This window comes from Pseudomyrmex gracilis, unplaced genomic scaffold (assembly GCF_002006095.1).
Source record: "Pseudomyrmex gracilis isolate BER0280 unplaced genomic scaffold, ASM200609v1 scaffold_94, whole genome shotgun sequence".
Taxonomy (NCBI): Eukaryota; Metazoa; Arthropoda; class Insecta; order Hymenoptera; family Formicidae; genus Pseudomyrmex; species Pseudomyrmex gracilis.
This window is the reverse complement of record NW_018020678.1, coordinates 172,348-193,937: the sequence shown is the minus strand read 5'-3', so window position 1 is coordinate 193,937 and position 21,590 is coordinate 172,348. Positions and strand designations below refer to the sequence as shown.

Genomic DNA, 21,590 nt, shown 5'->3' with positions numbered 1-21,590 from the left:
AAAAAAAAAAAAAAAAGAAGATCGCGTACAATATTGGCATAAAAACAAGGTGACACTGACAGTTTTATTATGTTACGCGGATAAAGTTATGATTCTATTAGCAACTTTCCGAACTAATTTTGAAGTATTCCGCCGGGACAGCTTGACACGTGCGCGATAAACTTGTTACTCGTCGAAACAAACAAAATTTTTACACTCACACATATCGCAATACGCATCTTCGAGCGTAAAAATTCAAAGACCAATCTCGTCGTCTCGTCGAGATAACGAAACCGAACGACGTGCGTTGAAATTTTATTTTCAAATTGTTCCCTCCTCACTTTTCTACCGAGAGTTGATAAGCGGAAAATTTCTCGAAGGCGATCTTTTTTTTTTTTTTGTTTTTCTTTGAGCAAGCGCCGCCGCCTTTTTCGCAACAATCCCAGCTTTTGCTTGTTTCGAATGCAATTTGTGAAAATTCCGAGAGTTTACGGGTCATAAACTCTCTAATAGCTTTCAGACTAACAGCGAGAGAACGCTCTGATAAGATTCGTCAGAAACTGCGAAAGAAAAGGTCAGATTGCGCTTTCGAAACACTTTCCGAGAGATTTCGAGTAACATAACGAAGAGAAGACTTCATTTACACTCGAGTGCGAGGTGAGGAAAAGAGACGCGCAAGTTCAACGCTAAAAATAAAGTTTCGGAGAAGCGCGTCTCTACGTCTCTGTCGTGTGCCGTTGGCCGTTTTCCCTTTAGCACATTTTCCCTCGGTCTGCTTAATTGATAGAATCAGCTTACTTCGTCTGCTAATCACAGCAGCTGACGAGAGGAATGAGATTTTCGTTCGGACAAGAGAACCGCGCGTGCGCTCTCTTTCTCTCTCTCTTGCGCTCTTTATAACATTTTCCCATTTATAAAATGTAATTTTCGAGAAAAATTACGTTTCCTTCGAACAACCATGTACATGCAAAAAGAGATCTCTCACCGCGAGATCGCTTTGATCAAAAGAAAGAACTTTGATGACGACAAAAATTTTTTTTACACCGTTGAAGTAAAAATTATCACGTCGAAAAAAAGAATGCTTCCGTGCGATACAAACCGCGCGAATAAATCACGCGAGTTCTGCCAAAGGCATATGTTAAATCTCGAAGAGATGGCTATCGCATTACAGATGTCGTAGTAATGAATCATTTTACAACGAGAGAGAGAGAGAGAGAGAGAGATTTCGCGCACGAACGAGAGATCGTCGACGATAGATTGCACGCGTCAGAACGTGAAAGATAACGAGCAATTACCGTACCGCCGGCGATCCTCTTCGGCTGCGGGAATATAACGATGGCGCGTCGCCGATGCGTGCAGAGTAGGGAGAGGTTTGCATCGCAAACGAGAAATAATAATTTCTCGCTCGTCCCCTCTTTTCCGATTTCGCGAAACTGCTTTCGCATTCGATCCGCGCCCGCTCTTCTCTCTCTCTTCCGGTTTTTCCGCGTACACGTATTATACGCGCGGTCCGGAACAATTTAATTGATCTCGGGGATATATACACACATATAAATTAGAACGAAAAAGAAACACGCGGTAGAGAGAACGGTAGAGGGAGAAGGGTGACACGTACGAGAGATATGGCGCTTTCGTTGCATTCGGCGCATTTCGGTCGTTATCTGCGATTTCGGAAGTAAAGCGCGCCGACGCGACGCCGGGAACCGAGCAATTAATTCGTATTCCCGACTATAGTCGTCCCGCGGTTTCTATTTAATTGCACGCATGTTAATGCAATATAACCGCATACACACACACACACACACACACGCCAAAGCGAGAAAGAGAGGTATGCGCGCGCAAAAATATTTTCGGTGCGAAATACACACATTTTCCAAATTGCATTTTCCAGTGGAAAACACACGAGTAGCGCATTAATTCGCCAGGTGACTGATGACGATAAATTATTAAATTTCGTATTTTGAATACCAACAATTATGTACCGCGCGTAACATAATCACCGCCGGCGCGCTCGGTGCGGTATTTTTCGTTCGTCTAATTAATACCTCATTAATCGCAAATTTCGCTTCGAGCGCGAACTTTAATTTACATTTCCCTCTCTCTCTCTCTCTCTCTTTCTCTCTCTGTTATTATTACTGTCAATAACATTGTTATACAAAAACATGTGTGACAGCGTGAGAAAAAAAGAGAGGGTGACAAAAATTCTTTTCGATTTCATGCAAACTTTTGAAGAACTCGGGAGAGAGAGAGAGAGGGAAGGAGACTTTTATACACCTGACGTGTGCAAAAAAAGGGACGAGTGTAGAAAACTTACGGGATTGTTCGAGTCCAAGAGAATTCTGGATGTGGTCGAGCTGGCATTGAAGATCAGCAAATTGCCACTTTCGTCCCGGTAGAGGATCTCGTCTCCTGCAACAAAAGAGAACAAGCGAGCGTGCGTTAGTTAATTTTAAATTTAATACACCCCGCTCGTGCGGATTTAAATATCATTATCGCGTACGTATCGCGTTCGTTTCTCGTTATTTCGCGCGTCACGCTAAAAAAGTTTTTGCTCTTATATATCAAAAGTCCTTTTTTTTTTTTTTTCAACCACGAATTGCGGGAAACCATCGCGCGCAGTTCTGTCTTCTCTCCATTAGAGAGATCGTGAGAAAAAATACAACTCCGGTAATGATGATAGATTAATTGCCCTCACATCTCGTCTCGAGCTGCTTTTGCGCGCGCCTCGCCGGCACGAAAGACGAACGTGCACTTTCCTTCGAATCGAGACGAAAATTAAAAGAAGACACGAGCATGGAAATAGAGAGAAAGAGAGAGAGAAAGAGAGCGCGAGAGAAAAGGCAAGAGTAAATTTCAAGAGAGGCTGTCCTTCTCGAAAACCGGTTTTTCCGAGTCGACAGTTCGCCATTTCATCAATCTTGGCCCGAGAGACCGAGCCCGAGTAAAGATCCATCGGAATAAAAAGCGTTCGGTTTAGATCGCGATAGAGCGAGTGTGTAAGAAATATTTTTATCGGAGTATGAGAACAGAAAGAAAAAGAGAGAGACAAGACTTACGCAAGAATTTCCGCGCAGCGCAAACACGCCAGCAACCGATCGCTCAACCGATTTTTTATCGCGAAACACGAGAAGAAAAAAAAAACAAGAAGGTAAATGCGCCGTGGCGAGAGAGAGAGAGAGAGAGAGAGAACCGTGAGGAGAATAATCGTCTCTCGCGAAAAATTTCTTCTAATTGCCCATCGCTCAGGCATTTAATAACGAAGCAAGTCCGGACGCGAAACCGGCGCGATTATTTATTCAGCGATACTTGCGAGGGTATATCTGTTTGAATTAGATGTTTCTCGACAATCAGCGAAAACTGCGAGCAAACGTAAAAAAAACTCGCGAAACCGTATACTTTATCGAAATATCAAACAAAGCGAACCGAAGAGCGTATTCTCTTCGCTATTCGCGATAATAGCGAGTCCCGCGCTTAGTTTTATTTAAATAACACGCGTCATTTATTACTTTCCTAATTGCGTGTACAAAAGATATGATCGCAAACGTTTTATCTTACAAGCGTTTCGCATAAAAAAAAAAACGCAAATATAATCGCGCGTTTTTCATGTAAAACAAAAACCAGATGTTCTTCGAAATATACCAAACAGACGTACCCCTTTAATGCGAGGTCTGCGTGTTTGCAGTATAAACTTCGTTCCGCACAACCGTCGATTGTTCGCTCGGCCGACAAACAAGGGGTGGCATGTATCGCAGAACGAATCGCGCCGTCCGACGAGACACGGCAAACCATTTCGACGAACTGCCCCCGTTACATCGTAAAAGCTTCGCTCTTTCAACGATGGGAAATTTTTGCCGCGGCGGCGGCGCCGCAAACTTTTGATCCCTCGAAAAGTCGGCGGCTCGTTCGCGCTTCACGAACTTTCGCGCGGACTTCACTTCGTTTTGAAGACAGTTCGCACTTCTATACGAACAAAGAGAGAAAGCGTCTCTCAGCGAACTACTATTCGTTTTCTCACCCGTGATTGAAAGTAAACGTATAAACCGCGACGCCGTTATGTATAAAATATTTGTTGAAAGCTAAATCAGAGCGAAATTTTTTCAGAACAAATGAGAAATATGTTTAAAACGCACACTTATATATTATAAATATTTACGAATTTAAAGTAACATATTTAACATTTTACAAACAATGATTTAAAAAATAAAATAACAAAAAGTTAATCCAACTAGTGAAAGAACAATGAGAAAAAAAGCTGGTGCATAAAAAATTTCCTAATAATGATAATAGTAGTTGTTTTAAATTTAACAGAGGCATCATTTTTATGTCGGGGATAGAGAAGTAAATTTGGTTTTATACATTTAATGCATATGCGCATGCAGAATTTAAAAACCTCGCATTTGCTAAATGTTTGAGAGGTTGTTGAAATTCGAAAAATGCAAAAAAGCGCTAAAAAGATAATTCGATTAAACCGTGATGTAAATGAAAAAAAATAAAAAAAAAAAACAAAGCCACTTTAGAAAAAAAATTGATGATAAAAACTTCCGCAATTGTTATATACATTTTATTTGTTTTGTCTCGTTTAATCTTTAGTTTTACGCACAAAAATGAAAGATTGATTTAAAACGCCAAAGAGCCATAGAGAGAGAGAGAGAGAGAGAGAGAGAGAGAGAGAGAGAGAGAGAGAGAGAGAGAGAGCACGTGTTCAGCAATATGGCGCTTGCGAGAGTTAAAATACGATATGATGTATCAGAGGGAGATTAATTAACAAAGTTTCCCAACGGGGTGTGGATGCGTTTGAAGCTCGTTGCTTCTTTCGCGTCAGTAGAACTTTCCATTACTTTCATAATTATCCAGTATGACATGCAGTTTAATATAAATTTTCATATTAATATATACTAAATGTATTTATTCCTTTATAAGCCGATAGTTGTAACGTACAGAAATATTTTGTCGACACACTAACGTAATTACGCTACTGTTGATGCAATGAGCATTTTCTTTCGAAAATTTATTCGAATTTAATGCAAAGACACATTTTGCAAATATAACAGTCGATTACAATATTTATAAGCTTAATATATCACAGAATAAAAATTCGAAATTTGTTTGGCTAATTTTACGAAATGTTGACGAACTTTACGAGTCATTAAATATACAACTGTTTCAAATAACCGCGCGCAGCGAAACATTTTGCAATTATTTCCAATTTCTTGCGCACAGCAGTCGATTAAATAGAATCTCTTTGTTCTTCGAGAATTGAATTAATAATGGCGGATTAACAAGCGCGGAACATGTAAATCTAATATAGACAGAGCGGTGTTATAAAATTTAAATGAATTCCGCTTTGTTGCATCAAGTGGCACACCCAGAGTAAATTTTCGCGTGTGTATGCGCAACATCAAAAATGTTCACAATAATTACAGCGTTTCAATGTTTTCTGGCGTGTTGTATAAACAAAACAATAACGAGTTCACATACTTATATTCTTTGTGCATATAATTAGAACTTAAAAATTTATATGTTACACGCTCTGACTCAAAAATTAACTTTAATATGCACAAAAATAAAAGTATCAATTAAAACTATATCATATTGTTATTTTTCTATCTGCCATCAGTTATTCTTCACATATGTCACGTGTGTTCTTCGCGTATGTTGTCCGCCTTTACAATCTCAAACAATAGCGCGCGGAGTGATTTATATTAGACGAACGCGTAATACAGGAAGGATTTTCAACCGATTTCTCACGACGGATAACGCGTTAACGAGACAACACAATGTATCTCACGTGGGACGCACAACAAGGTATTCCACCGTAACGGAATGATGTCGTCCCGACGACTGAAACAGACCCGATGTCTTCTGGGATTTCATTGCGACATGCGACACACTTTGCGGCGACGGGGAGCGAACAAGGGCGCGCGACGTTTACGATTTACCGCCGCTGATCGCGCATACATCCCGCAAGAAATAAGCCGAAACGAAAACCACAAACGAAAGCGTGAACTTTATCTACCGACTTGTGCCCCTCGGAAGAATATCGCGGAAATATCGCGCGACTTCAGACTAGTTCAAGCTCCGAATACTTTTTTTAACAGATTTCGTCGATTGGTCCCGCACTCGCGCATATAAATTCCGATACAAGAAACTTGCACGACAAGCTCTTACAACGTAATTACATGAATTATTTAATCGAACGAGAGAGAGAGAGAAAAAAAAACTTACGTACGAAAAACCAAATAGTTCCAAAAACATTTGGATATTCGTTTAAGCACGTGTCCATGTGTGAGCGATTTTTACAGACGTGAGAATAAGTTACTTGTAACCGTCGGCGGTTACAATTGGGATGGATCGTACTCCCTCAAACGGTAAATCATCATTAAAATCGCGCGGTCGTAAATAAATTCGCGCGGAACAATGCTCATTTAATTAATATCCAGGGGGCAAATTGTTTCTTTTAATGCCGCATCATTACGCGATGATTAATGACGCATATTACTCCCGCGTCGATTGAACCAACACACAACGCAGACAGGAATAAATTTTACACCTAGTTTGCCGAGGTCCCATATGCCCTCTCGTCGGCCTATTTCCTCCCTTTTCCTCCTCTTCCTCTCGCGCGCGCACACATGCACGTATATGTATATATTGTTGAAATATGTTTTGTAATGACACGTGCGTTTGCACGAGCGCGCACGCGGCTACGCGCGACCGGTTGTGGCGCATGAAATCTGGCACGATGAAAATGGATATTCGTGGAAATGTACGACACGTTCGTTGTCACACAAGTGGACTGCCGTACGTGTTATTTACACGGCCATTACGGGAGGTGTGGTCATTAAAAGGTCACATCACGTTCGCAACATACTTTACGGCTCTCTCTCTCTCTCTCTCTCTCTCTCTCTCTCTCTCTCTCTCTTTCTTTCTGTGAACGGGGAGAGGAAGGGAGGAAGGGAGAGAGAGAGAGAGAGAGAGAGTGCGAGATTTCTCGGCGCGATAATAAATTTTCTATTTTATCAAAATTTTACGAACAAAAGCAAACTCACCTTTACACCTAACCTGTACTTCACCTACTTCACGGACAAAGTTGTTCGCAAAGAATCGCATTTTTCACGATTTAGCAGTTTCTGAAAAAATTCAGCTTACGAAAGTGACACGCGCGACTTCGCGCGCGAAACTACATCGCGTTCTTTCCGTAAAAAGAAGAGAACAAAATTCAGTTCTCGTAACTGCGTGAATACGTTCTCTCGCAGATCGCCGAACTCATTACGGAAGAGTTTGCGTCCACAAAAGCGGCGCGCGAGAGATCGGGATAAATTTCCGCGCTGCGCTACTGCTAACGGACGAAATAACTGTGTTTGCGTCTTGCTACTTTATAAAATATTTGCTCACAAGAGACGAGAGCGACGACGATACGCTCCGAATGGTCACATTCGTTGTAACGACACGTAAAGTTCGCGTTAATGCAGTTCGTGCTATCGTCTCAAACTCGTACTCGTCCGTCGTTGTAACTTTGTTTGTAAACAGTTGCCGACCGGGCGGTTATTGCACGGACTACTTTGCTGCAGAAAGAATAGCGCGTTTACTTCCGTCGCGCGCTTGTAACAGCCCGTGCATTATGCTTCCGCACAATAAAGAGGAAGTACACAAAGTGGAACTACAACTGCAAAGTTTCTTAGGCGCTGCAACGTCGAGCCGGAAAAAGAGAGTTACGTCGAGGCATAAAATTTTTGCGGCAACGATTTTCGCACATTTTACGTCGAAACAAATTTCGTTGTTTTTTTTTTATTACAATTTTAAACGAAGTACCGCGCTCTCCGCGGGAGCGATCAATTAAAAGAAATTCATTATATTCTCGCCCTGTCTTCGCGGAAACATACACAGGAGAGAAAAGTTAAAGCTTTAGATATACATCGGAGCGGATTAAATCTCGGAAACTTTTCTCACAGAACAAATCTCGTTTAGATCTTACGGGGAAGCAGCTTTTAACTCTTGCGCGTTCGGTGAAGTTTAATCTCTGCGCGTGTCAAAAATTTCTTGCTAACGATAAGTACAAATTGAAATACTCGTTTTTAAATATTGTGGGCGCGTAAATTCTCTCAGGGCACAGAGCGGTAAAACTTCTTAGAGAACGAATAATCTTTTTTCTTGATAAATAATATATATATATATATGTTTATTTATTTATTACACACAAATAATATATACAAGAACTATCTCACAGTCTTAAATAAAAGCGGCAACTTACTCAAAACTTTCAACCATGCCGAATCTCTCCAACGGTCTCAGATCAACTCTCGACGGTTGCGTAATACCGAATGCCCAAAATCATGCGTGATAAGATAACATAAGTTCCTATAGATGGCGCGGTGACGACTTTTCCTATCAGCCACAATAGACGGCATAACAATAAACGTACAAAAGCATCGAAAACAAGACAATACTTGAGGTATTATTTGGAAAAGTCGAAATATTCAAATCAATTTTCTTTTGGGCGCTTAAAATATTAAAATAAACAGCAAGTTTTAATTTGTCAACGACGAGAAAGACAGCGCGCGTTTTTCCTCTCGATTATTTCATCGTTTTTTGTAAACCGCTGCTGCGTCGGCATAAAAAAATCTTAATGTTTTTTCAACGAGCGCGGAAAAGCGATGTCGGACACGGAAAACGACCCGACGACGAGTGATAAAAAAAAAAAAAAAAAAAAAAAAAAAAAAGAAACGAGGAAACGAAAGATACCGAAGCGACGAGTGGTTGACATATACCGAGAGCAAACCCGGCGGGACCTATTACCAGTAGATAACAATGACTCGGACCGGACGACCGTTTCGCGAAATGACGGCGAGTACTTGGTCGGCCGGTTATGGTCATCCGGACGAATCGCGTGGCTGCACAACGCGAGAAAGTCGTCCCGCGGGTGCTACACGTACCGTAGTATAGCAACATAGTTGAAACAACGAAAATCACGGACAAATTCCATTTGCCGCGCGCGTTCACGCGTCGTCGTGCCCCGATAGTCGTTCATTGTCTTCGACGTGGTGAATCGCGCGAGTTATGTCGAAAATGTGAGCCTTGGTGTTGAGACACCAGCAGTGCTGCAGCTATGTAGCGAGCATGGGAACCATCCGCGAAACAATATATCGATGCTTTCTCATTTTTATTCCAACTCGTGAAAAAACTCAAGTAATAATTTAACACATTTATTTTATCACACAAATAAACGCGGAAAAAAGTATATTATTATTTTTTTTTTCAATTTTATTTTGACGGTCGCGAGAAGAAACGTGTCACGGAATTATCGATGAGGTGCACCGAACGAACGTATTTCTCTCGGTTAAGATTGCGATCGCGAGTGATATAATTCACAGTCCCCCGGATGTGTGTCTGGTATATATCTCCACCCTGATCGATCAATACTTCGGAACTTTAAACTCCGGAATGCGGGATCCATTTCTACGTGCAGTTGCACACGCATCCTTTGTCCTTTCCGGACGGATCTATTTGCTACACACATTTTCCTGTTATACTCGCGCGAGCTTCTTCACACCCAACAATATATATATAAGCGTATATATATATATATATATATATATATGTATACGTGCCGCCCGCGCGCGTTTATTCAAGCGAAATGGATATAGAATTTACATTTAAAGTAGCAACCGGCTGATATGTACCGGATTCTCTGTAAAACTCAAAGTTTTCGCCGCGTTGTATTGTTTTTGTCCATTCGTTCGCGGACTCCGAACAAACTTGTTTCGCTCCGCGTATGACTTCGGAACTCGCGTTACACGTTCTATTTAAATAACATTATCGCGTTATTGATTAAAATGAATAAATAAATGTCTGTCGATAAGTGGAAACAAAATATAAAAAAATTTTTAAATAAAAATTAAATGTTCAACTGAATGAGATTATGTGGAAAATCGAATCGACTGTTAAAAAAAAGAAAAACATGGGATTTGAAATAGAGCGAAATATGAAGTTTGCCGAATCAACACAATTCATCGTGCTGTTCCGTGCTGATAAGTCAGAAAGCATGAAAAAGCAGCCGAAGTGAAAAGCGTTGCTCGTTAATGAGCATCTCGCACGACACGACTTTGCTTTTCCGCCATCAAATAATCTACTTGTGGTATATCACACCGTAATCTAACATTCGTCTTCAAGAGTGACTCTCCATTGGGAATAACTTTGCTAATTTGAAAACTGCGCGCGAGATCTGAAGTTGGAAAATAAATTCGAAATTTGAAAGAGAGAGAGAGAGAGAGAGAGAGAGAGAGAGAGAGAGAAAGAGAGAGAGGGAGAGAAGCTCCTAAATAATCCACTTAAAAACACTTTGCGGAAACTCGCGCGTGAAAATTATACTTTTTGTCAGAAAAACTCAACCACGTTTCTTTAAAAATTGGAATTAAAAAGAAATAATTTATTTTATAAAGATAATTCCAAGAGAGAGAGAAGCAATGCTTTTTATGTAACATGTTCCCATTACAAGTGATTCTACGCGAGTCACTGCGTGTTTCACTGATAACGCCGATGTGCTCTGAAGAAAAGACTTTTGAAAACTTGAGCGACAATTTTATATAACAGCCTCGTCATAGCTCGTGCTTCTCACGCTTGTTATGAGAAACTTGTTTTGCGTTTGCATTCAGCAGAAGTCAAATAAAGTAAAACAGAGATACGAAGTGAAACAGTTAGAGAGACGAGAAATAATATTTTTGCGGAAGTTAAGAATTAATGAAGACACGCTTTTAGCTCAAACTTCGTCGCGGAACGTATGTATATTGTTAATGTTGAATGAAAGAGAATGGCAAGTGTTACCGCATATAGAGATCAGGCGAAGAGAAAGCAAGAGAGATAGATAGATAGATCGCTTTATTTATATAGCGCTCTGGAACAATTCCCTCAAGCGCGTCAAATTAAAACAAATGTAAATTAAATGAGATAATAAAAAATAAAAAGGTAATTATTGAGTATAGGAGATTAACAACCTTGACTTTGACATATGTTGTAAAGGGCACTCTCCTGGGTAGTGTTCAAGAGATTTTAGGCGTCGCTCATTGTTCTTTAAAAAATTATTAACAAAAAATATTTAACCCTTTGCACTCCGAACGATTCTGGACGTTGGCTATCAGCTACTCAGCGCCACTTTACGGCAGAAACTTCAGGGAAACATGCATGTCTCAAAAAGTTGCGCTGAAATAACTCAATTCCCCGTAATCACTAATAAACTTGAATGTCCCCTGAGAGGGGACATCCGAGTGATATGCTAAAATTACGATGTCCCCTGAGAGGGGACAGCGGAGTGCAAAGGGTTAAAAATCCCAATCTTTATTTTCAGTGATATAACATGTAAAATAATGGAATGGAATCCACATTTGCTCGCAGTTATCATTTCTAAGAAAACATTCTGAGTTGCTGATAGGGTAAAAGACCCAATTACTGTCACCCTAAGCTATTTTATTTAAAATATTAAATAAATCCTAAAAAGTTGTGAATGAAAAAAATTTAATACATAGAATTTTAAGTGCAATTAATATAATAAAAACTCCAGCACTTAACATTCTTGTCTCATTTCTTTCATTTTAGGAGTGACAGTAATAGCTCTCGCATCGTTCTTTTTTAATTATTAAATTTATAAATAAAAATAGAAATTTTGAGAGACGTATTATTTTTCTTATATTAGAGACATTGAATAACATTTACCAGATAAGAAGAAAAACATATGTTTTTGATAAATAAATAGTAAAAACAATTCATTCTAACACCAGAGTTTATCATTCAGGTGACAGTAATTAGATCTTTTATCCTATAATGATATATATATTTATAAGCGGTATTGTTGACTATTATTCAGTTGATGTTTCGGAGCGCGAAATAGTTTATTCATCATTTCCGAGCGAAGCTCCACATAAATATACAAGATCGTTGTCAAAAGCGAGTGACTTTCGATATGTTGTGATCCACAGTGCAGGCAAATGCTTCAGATAAATAGTTTTAAGAGGAGCGTGTTCATTAAAGCAATTCATCAGGTTGTTGTAGAACCAGATGACTTTTTCATCAATGTCCTTCGTGTTAAAAAAGTGCTCTAACCGTTACACGAAAGCTCGCGTGAGAAGGCCTTTCTATCAAAACTGCTGAAGTCTGACCGTAATAGGTCAGAGACTCTTCTGCTACCTCTGTCGACGTGCACGAAGAAAGAGAGAGAGAGAGAGAGAAAGAAAGAAAGAGAAAGAGATATATATAATATAAAACAGCATTGTGACGTTGCATTTAGCGCAATTATAATAATTTGTAATAAGTATCTATTAACGAGACTGATCGTTGTTAAATAATACCGTTAAATTATTGCAATCCAACGATAATAAACGCGTCGGCCGCGTCATGCGTTGCGCAATTAATAATTACTTACACGCATCTATGCAAATTACGCGGCCTATTTGTGTGACGTTCGTGCGGGTGTATATAATCGATTTAAGTACCGATCTATAGTACATCAGATTGAACGATCCGCGTTTTCGAGCGATTCGCGTTATTTGTATAAACGTGTCAGTCTCGCGACACATAATATGTTCCCTCATGTCGGTGCGAATTAATAATTCGCGATCTGTCCCAATCCACAGATCCTTCCCCTTCCCTCTCTTTTATGCGGAACGCGATAAACAGTCGCTTGTCGATGTAATAATGCGAGACCACAAAACGCGCCCGCCAATTATTTCAATCGAATTATCACGTGAAACGAAGGCAGGTTGCACTTTTGTCCGGCTAACGACACCACGTCCGTTTAATTGCACAACATTCGTCCGAGTCCTCTTTTTCCGCGGCTCTTTTGTCAGAAGCTTCTAACGCGATCTACCCTCTCCTCTTTTCTCCTCCACCTCTTCGCGCCCGATAAAAAATAATCCGCTTCGCTTTTAGCAAGCGCGCGCGCGCGCGCGCGCTCTCTCTACTCTGCAGCTGGCTTTTAATTACTTTTAATTTACTTTATCGATTCTCGACCGCCTCTTTACCGTTTCTCTTTTCCTTTCTTTTCCCCTCCTGCGCGTTGTGTTCTTCTTTCGACCGGTCGCGCCTGTGGTTTCTCGCATATCGGATTTCTATTACATCCGTACCTTTTTCCACTCCTCTGCCTGTTGTCCTTTTACCCGTGGAATTTTGCTATGATATTATTCAGATACGCATTTCTACCAAAAGAACGTATTCTTCATTTGCGCTAATGGCATTGAAAAACACAACGGCGTTTGGACAAATTAACGTTGCACAAATATGTAATTGTAAACAATGTGCGCGTGTAGAACAAAAAAAATCTTATTGTATATATTAATTATAATGTCATTAATAATGACAATATAATTAAATCAAATTATTCGCATTAAATTTTTATAAAATTCTGTAAATTAATTATTTCTTCGCATATCTATATAAATATCGGAAATTATTTAATTTATATATTTATACCTTATATATATGTATATACCTTGTGATGCCCATAATTTAAAAACTAAAAAATATAAAAAAATAACAATATAGGTAGAATATTATAAGTGAGGTAGAATATTATAGGTATTATAGAATATTACAGGTAGATAAAAAAAAAAAAAAATAAAAAAATTAAAAACCAACTAAAAGAACTCAAAAGTAAGCAATTTGCTGCTATATATTGCGATACACAAGAACTGCTCAATAATTGCCGTTCAAAGGAGCTAATTTCAATATTAATGCAATTTTCGAATAACAGTTTGATTGATCGTAAATATCGCGTGTATAATTACTCGTTTATGCATAAATTGTAAAGAGTAATTACTACGACGTAATTGGAAGAAATGTTGGGAAAATTAAATTTCTGAATTTCAGTCGTGGTTTGTGACGACATTCGCCAAATGACATCGTCGAACTGACATTTCTGTTTAACGTTTCGAGTCTCTTTTCATCTTTTACACAAAAGAGACACGTCACGTCTCCAGAAATTGCTTCACTAAATTTTCAATTCTCCAGAAATTTACATTTCGCTTCCTAACGCTAAAAAGCTATTAACGTCCAGACACTGTCTCTTTAATTTCTGGTAACCGCAGAAATGTTTTTTTTTTTTTTTTTTTTTTTCTAACATTGTTACTTCAGAGAGGGATGTAACACGGAGAGGGTAGAACTTTCGGCCAGCCGGACTGACCGTTTTAATCCGCGAGTTTTATCTCGGGAATAGAAACAGATTTAATCAACGGCCATTATGCGCGCTCTTGCGCCGCCAACACGATACGACCAAGTTTCTCCGACATTTGCAGCAAAGAGAAAAAGAGAGCCTTGGCCTGGTTACCAATTACCACTTCCGAAACTCAACCCTCGCACATTTCTTCGTATTGCATCTTAATTAACGGCACTTTTCAAGAAAATTCCGTTAATATAATGTTCTCGTCGCTGCCGCGACGGAGGTGAACCCCGACAATTATTCTCCCACCCTCGTCCGTCATCTCACTTCGCGCAACAAACTCGGGCACGCTTCTTTGGATCTTTGCGGTTTTCGAATTGCTGATTGGCTGTATTACGAATTCCAAAGTTTCCCCCTCGATTTATTAAGGGTTAATAGCCTTTTGTTTTTCTCTCTCTCTCTCTCAAACAAAGAGTTTTCTTTCTTTTCAAAGTTCATCAATTAACAGCACGTGGCCTTCTTCTTCTTTCCTTTCTTTCACGTGTACTTTAAACTTTTACAAATATCTCGCATTACTTCTCTCGACACATCGCTACAATTTGTAGACACTCCTTCTCCCTCCCTTTCTTTAATTTCTCTTACGTGTAAAGTGCGAATGATAAAAATCGCGCGGTTAATAATTCAGTTGTCATCGATAGATTCGCGTTCTGAGAAACGCCGGTAACAGATAATCGTCCGAATGTCATTCATCAATTGCAACCAACGCAAAAATTTCGCTCATCTTTTCGCAATCAATCGGGAAACGCTTCTGATCCATCATCGCCACGTGCGCGAAATCTTAATAGCTCATCGGCGAGATGTTCGGTTGCGGAAGATGGCGAAATCGAGGGGAGTTTCACGTAGATGGCAATTAGCGAACGCGCGCGAAATTGTCACTCAGGAGCAGAGAAGGGGATTCATATTACTATTGTCGGCAAATTGCGAGTTTGCGATACCGCTCGCGATTACCGTGCGCGTCGCGGCTACTTCAACGCTAGTTCCCTCTTTCGCGAACACACACATACACACACACACACAGACCATTGATTGCCAGCATCAAACGTAATTTCGTAGTCCCTTCGTGCCCCCCTTCATGAGGTGATACACTTTCCGCTAACTTTGGCGCACGTCGCGTTTAACACGTGATATTATCTCCGACCGGAGTTAAATTGTCGTGATAACACACGTAATCTCGAATTTTCTCTACAATCAACTCTCAAGTTGGGTTGCGGTTCATTACATCAAAACAAAATTCCCGTTCTAATCTACACGAGTTTTCTTGAGAAGGACTTGTCAAAACAGCAATCACAGAAATATAACGCGAGCGTTGCAAAAATTGTGCTCGTTTAATTATTGCTTCTGCGGATTAGTTTTTTTTTTTTTTTTTGGAAACATTTTCCAAATTTTATTTTATATTCCGGTCTGTATTCCCCGGGAGTCAAGAATCCAGATAGATTGTGCGTACACGTGCGTCTCGTCATATTTCGGAAACTCGCGAAGCGCGAGGTAAGTATAAGGTGTGCCGTTGCGTATGCGAGTCACGTCTTTCTGCTAGGTGCGATGATCTCTTACCGTCACGTACGTATTCATGCCGTTCGGCAAGAGTTAAGCGGTTTAGAAATTTATAATCCCGAATATTCTCTCATCTTTCTCCGTTATCGTTCACGCGTGCGATAAGCAATAAGTTCCAACAATTTCCATTTGGCTTAATTCCACGCAATTTCGTGAACAAAAACATTTGCGTGTATCGGCGCAATTGTTATTGTACGAACCTATAGTTTTATATAATTTTCCTCGCGGAGTCCTACCAGAGAAAAAGCGTGTGTAAATAATAAACAATCGATTCTAACGATCTTGATTATTGCCGCTTTTATCTAAACGCTGATTGGACGTTTCTCGAATGTGTTTCTCGCGATTCATGTCGTACGAATCAAGAAGCGCGATACTGCCTTGCGCCGTTCGAGCGCGACTTCGTTGCGCGTGTCTTTAAAAATGTAACTAAAATAAAGTCACGTGACAGTGAGAAAAGGAAAAACAGAACGTGACTTTACTTCAGTCATGTTTTTGATGACACGTGTCTACGTGTACTAAAATACAGTCACGTGTTGTTTTTTCACTCCTTCCTCTCACTATGTTTTGATTTTGATTTTCATGCGTTATTTCTGACATCTCTCTAATGTGTATTACATGGTTTGTAAGACGTATATACTAGCTGTCATCGCGGCGACAGGTTGTGTTCACTGACACTACACGTTAAAATGAAAACAATAATAGCATGCGCGTAGCGCGCACCTGTGTTGTGCTAGTATTTAAAATTGATAATCGCGCGCTAAATATAACCGTTTTTTTTTTCAATTTTTATTTATTTATTTTTTTTTCAGCGCGACGATTTGACAAAAAAGCGACGTCACATGGCACGCGCGAAACGCGCTCACTTTATACATATTTCACGTAGTCGTCCATTCAATTTCGACGAGCACGTGAAATATATATACTTCACATAGTTTGATATAAAACATTTGCAACGCGATCAGGTCTGCTTCGAGTCAGAGTCTGCTGGTTGACGTGGAACGAGAGACAGAGAGAAAATCTCTCTCGCAGCGAAAAGCGTGTTTCCTTATATATATATATATATAAGGACATGTTTAAATTAAACATGAATATTTTATGCCGAAGTCATGTATCTTTCGGAATCGTGTCGGGAAGATGTTTGCTCCGACTTCGCGAAAGGGAGACAGGTGACGAGACCTTTTCGGCCAGCCACTTCAGCGAAAACTTCCCCACGCGAAAATCTCTTCCCCTCCTCGTAACGCGTTTTACGCCCCGTCTTCCGTAATACTGGAAATGACAGGATAAAATCCAACAATGTCTCACTTCGCCGTACCACCACTCCTCTTGTTTCCCAAGGAATTATTCGGCGACGTTATTTTAACATCTGTCTTTTTCCAAGAGAAATGTGAAATTTTATCCTCTCCTCGCAAAAAGTGCGTAAACGGAACGTAAACAAATAACAGACACAGCGGATCTTCGAAAACAAATAAATGTGACATCCGCGAAAGTTTTAAAAAACGAGGTCGATATCGAACTAAATCGAGAAACGAACGGAAAGAGCAATAATTGTAGTTTTCAAAGAGAAAACGCGGGTGAAATTTTTATCGCAACATAAAACGGAATTCGAACGAAACTCAAACGAGGTATGCGCGCACAACGACGGAAAGGGGTGGGTGGGATTCATATATCGCGACAATGCGATGAGTTATCGATCAAATGATACGCCGACTGTTATTTCCGAAGATCGAAGCGATATGTGCCTTCACATATTTCTGTCCACATCTTTGTTAATTTATCGCTCTGGAAATCAATTGTTCTTACTCGCGTCGCAGAATTCTCTACGCGTTTCAAAATGGATTATCCAAATGCTTCAGTAAGATAACAAATGAGACGACGAGTATGTACGTATTCTCTTTTTTTTTTTTTTAACGCGTACGAGTATTATGAAATTTCAATTTTAACAAATATCGTTTTGTATTTGCAAAGTGCAAATTTAATAATAAAATCGAAAGAATGAAATGATACAATGTGCTTGTAAATAACTACTATAGCTTTACCAAATATCTATATCTGTGATAACGCGCGCGCGCGCGCTTTACAATATTAAAAACTCGTATTTACGCAGTATCACATTTTCAATTAAAAACCAATTAAACTTCATATCAAAAATCAATTATTGCATCTCACACGCGCGTAGAAATGAAAAGAAATCTCTAATGACAACCTAATTAATTATTTCATCGACGCAACCGACAATAACTCATATTCACGTAATCCGATACGAAGGCAAATATGTATATGCAACATGCATCGCGAGTAATTTCCGGTTACAGAAACATGAAATAGCTACTGCCACTACACAAGGTTGCAATTTTATTGCAGTCACAAGGTCTTGTTACAAACGCAACAACGGGAATTGCCCAAGTGACGCATTTCGCGTTCGGTAATGCTAAATATAATGTAACGCGATACATGCGCGCATCGCGCGAAGGAATTATTTCAAAACAACCCGAAGTACAATTCGAACCGTACCGCGGTCGGATTTAATTTTATGTTCTCATCGTGACAAACATAAATGATTATTGTATACTTGATTGACGATTCAAATTGAAATTAAACAACTGCATATTTGCTACTTAACACCGGTCATGCCGTTTTGATATTAAACGCGAACAGGTATCGTATTTCGTGCTCGGGCTTTATTTTTCATCGCGTTTCAGCGAATTATTGATGATGCGATAAAATGCTTTGTCTCGATCAAATTTATTCTGCAGGAAAGAGAAACAAAGAGAAAGAGAGATAGAGAGAGAGAGAGAATAAAGAATAAAAGTAATATATAAGTGTCTCTTAAATAAACTAGCAGATAGAAAAAACTGTTTTTTTTTTTTTTAAACAATTTTAACGAAAAAACATGACAATCAGAAACTCGAAATATATAAAAGAATGACATATCTCATTATATTCATATCTATTCTAAAATTTAATATGTTTGGACAATGAAATACGTGTTAATTTAATAAACAATACCTCAATTAATTAATAATTACCGATTAAACTCGTGCGGCAACCTAATTACCGTTATTTGACAATCCACATATATATACGCATACTGTATGCGCTACATATATGTATAACATATCTTTCATATGTCTCTTTCTCTCTAATAAATAGATAATTAAATCATCTGTTCGTATTGCAATAATTACCCTACATGAAAGGTCGTTATCGCTACGCACACGTCCTCTGCGCAAAAATTTCGAGCTTTATCGTCGGAATATTTTTCCTCGTCGCGACGTATTTCTGCGGAGAGCTTCAATTCGCAGTTTCCGTATATAAGAGTATCGTTTGCCCGCAGGGATTACGCGCGCAATCACACAGCGGAAAAAGATCCGACCGATTTAATCGAGGCGGGAGGGATGAGGAGAGAGAGGCGTGCACTCCTCCACGTCCAAACCTACCCGGGCTAGGTTTATGGACGAACGCGTATGGTAACTAACCGCGTCCCTGAGTTACCTCAATTTGGCGCGGAGTAGATAGTGGCTGTGGTTCCGCGTACATACATATATATAGCGTCAAATTCTCATCAACCATCATGATTACCATCGTAGAGCACACGCTTTTCTCGCTCTCTTCCGGCCGCAAAACCGCCAACCGAACGCCTAACAACGTCAGCCTCCCTTTTCGATTCTGTCGAGGTTAATCCCGAATGCCTGATACCCTCAAATATACCGCGAATCTACGAACATACATTTTGTCCGGTTTAGAGAACTTACAAAAGAGCTGGACTGTCTGGTCACGCGATTGTTTATAATTTTATATATTATTTTCTATTTGTATATGCGATAAAGATGTTGACAGACGTTTTTTTGAATTTTTACGAAAATACGTTGTTTTGCACATACTTTTTTGTTTTTATTTCATTTGTTTCGTTCGTTATTCTTGTTTTTCTTTTTCTCCCAACGCACGACGGAGAAAGATCTATTATTCGTATTTCAGTTAATTTGCGCTATGGATACGAATAATCCCGGAGATTTTGTCTCTGTCAGAAAATGCATCTATCAAATATTTTTATTATACGTCATACGGCTGTAACACGAACCCGCACTTCGACGGTAAGCGTAAATTTTTATCAACTCCCGTGCGTGTTATTCGGTACGGCAAAGATATGACGGGCGCGCGACGCGCGGAATATTTTGTTTCAAATATTGTGAAAAACAACGTGTTACGCTTCATCTCGAAAATTTCCAATCTCAAAACTTTAAATTCTAATCGAAACGCCGCGCATATCTGCACGCGCGGAAGAGAAGAAAATAACTTTTGTAAAAAAAAAAAAACTGTGTTTAAACCAGAGTAACATCACTTCCGCTATTCCGCGTTAAAGGTGTCAATTAATTGACACATGTGCACTTCGCTTCTGTGCCATTGCAAAACGAGAGAGCGGGAATTATTGAGAATAAGAGACACACACGAAATAATGAGACGAGAATACGCAATTTGGAAACGGTAAAGGAAGTCGCAGCAGATGCTGTTAATACAATTTACTGTACGTGAAGTTTCTCTGATTTCTCGGTCCCCAAATGGACTCGATATCTCGTTAATTTTTAAGAGACGCTTTCTCCATTACCAGTAGCTGTACAAAGAGCGAGTTGCGCGCTTTCGCGGACGTTATTTTCCACACGCGCGTCGTAATTATATAGATCGTTACAAAGAAGATGCATTTGAAGTGTTCGCGCGAAAGATATATTTTCCTACTTCTCGTAATCACACTCACTCTCATCATAAACTACGCGGATGCGCGAAAGTTTATCATCGTTAGAGAAACTGTGCTGAGATGAACACGGCGTAATATTGATCTCCATTTAGATACGACAATAAGTCGTATTGTTCCAAGTTCGCGGTTAGGTTTACGGAAAATTAATGCCATTTTCTCTCCGACACTAAATTTAAAAAAAACTTTCTGAAAGAAAATATTGAAAATAAAATTTGAATTTCATTTATTAAATTTAGACGCAAATTTTTTTCATCAATAACATTTCAAACGTTATTTTATTACCAATTTATTTACGATTTTGCTTTTATAATTCGAGCGACTTTCGGTCAATGTGCACTCATCAATGCACATTGACACGTTTAAAAATACTGCATTTATTTCAATGAAAGAAAAAAAATTAATATTAAAATATTTTAACTGAAATCACTTTTGATTTTCGAAACACACACACGTTTCACGTTTTAAAATATTCTTAACAAATGTGTTTTAAAATGCAAAAGTATTTTGAAATTTGTCTTCGTATTTTTTTTATATCGCGAAAAAGTGATTCGGATAAAACGCGGCAGTTATTAGCGGAATATTTGGTCCTCGTTACGAAATGATTGTTAAGCATTCCATTAAAAACTCCGAATACGCGTGTAATTGTAATTGCAAACGAGGACTTTTGCATATTTCTCTCGTACGTTCGTTAAACAAATTTAAATCAGGTCGATGCTTTGCTTTGGAGCAAACAAACCTAACCAAAAACCATGAACAACGTTATCAAACAAAATGTAATGTAACATATGCCACATAGAAAAATATTGTGTATGAAGAATAAATAACAAAAATAAAGATGGTGCAGCAAATATTTTGTGCACATTCAATAACAGGCCTGCTAAATTTTCAAACTATTCACGTAACAATGTTGTTTACAAACTATTTACTAAAGTATATTAATCAACTTTTAATAAATAAAGTATATTAATCAACTTTTAAGATATTAATAAATTATACCCTTATATATATATATATATATATATAAATATAATATAATAACTTTTATGCCAAACTTTTATAGAAAGCTGGCGTGGACGAACAGAAAAATATTTAAGCTATATCGATTAATTA

General features: G+C 39.0%; 1 protein-coding gene across 6 annotated transcripts in view; it reads right to left on the bottom strand.

The window, feature by feature from the left end:
- The window catches only part of LOC109855630 (venom dipeptidyl peptidase 4), a 254,295-nt gene that overhangs the window by 72,149 nt on the left and 160,556 nt on the right, over window positions 1–21,590 (bottom strand). For all 6 annotated transcript variants that reach the window (XM_020430087.1, XM_020430089.1, XM_020430088.1 and 3 more), the window contains one exon: window positions 2,294–2,388. In XM_020430087.1, coding sequence (XP_020285676.1) covers window positions 2,294–2,388 — 95 coding nt within the window. The remainder of the gene's footprint in view (window positions 1–2,293; window positions 2,389–21,590) is intronic.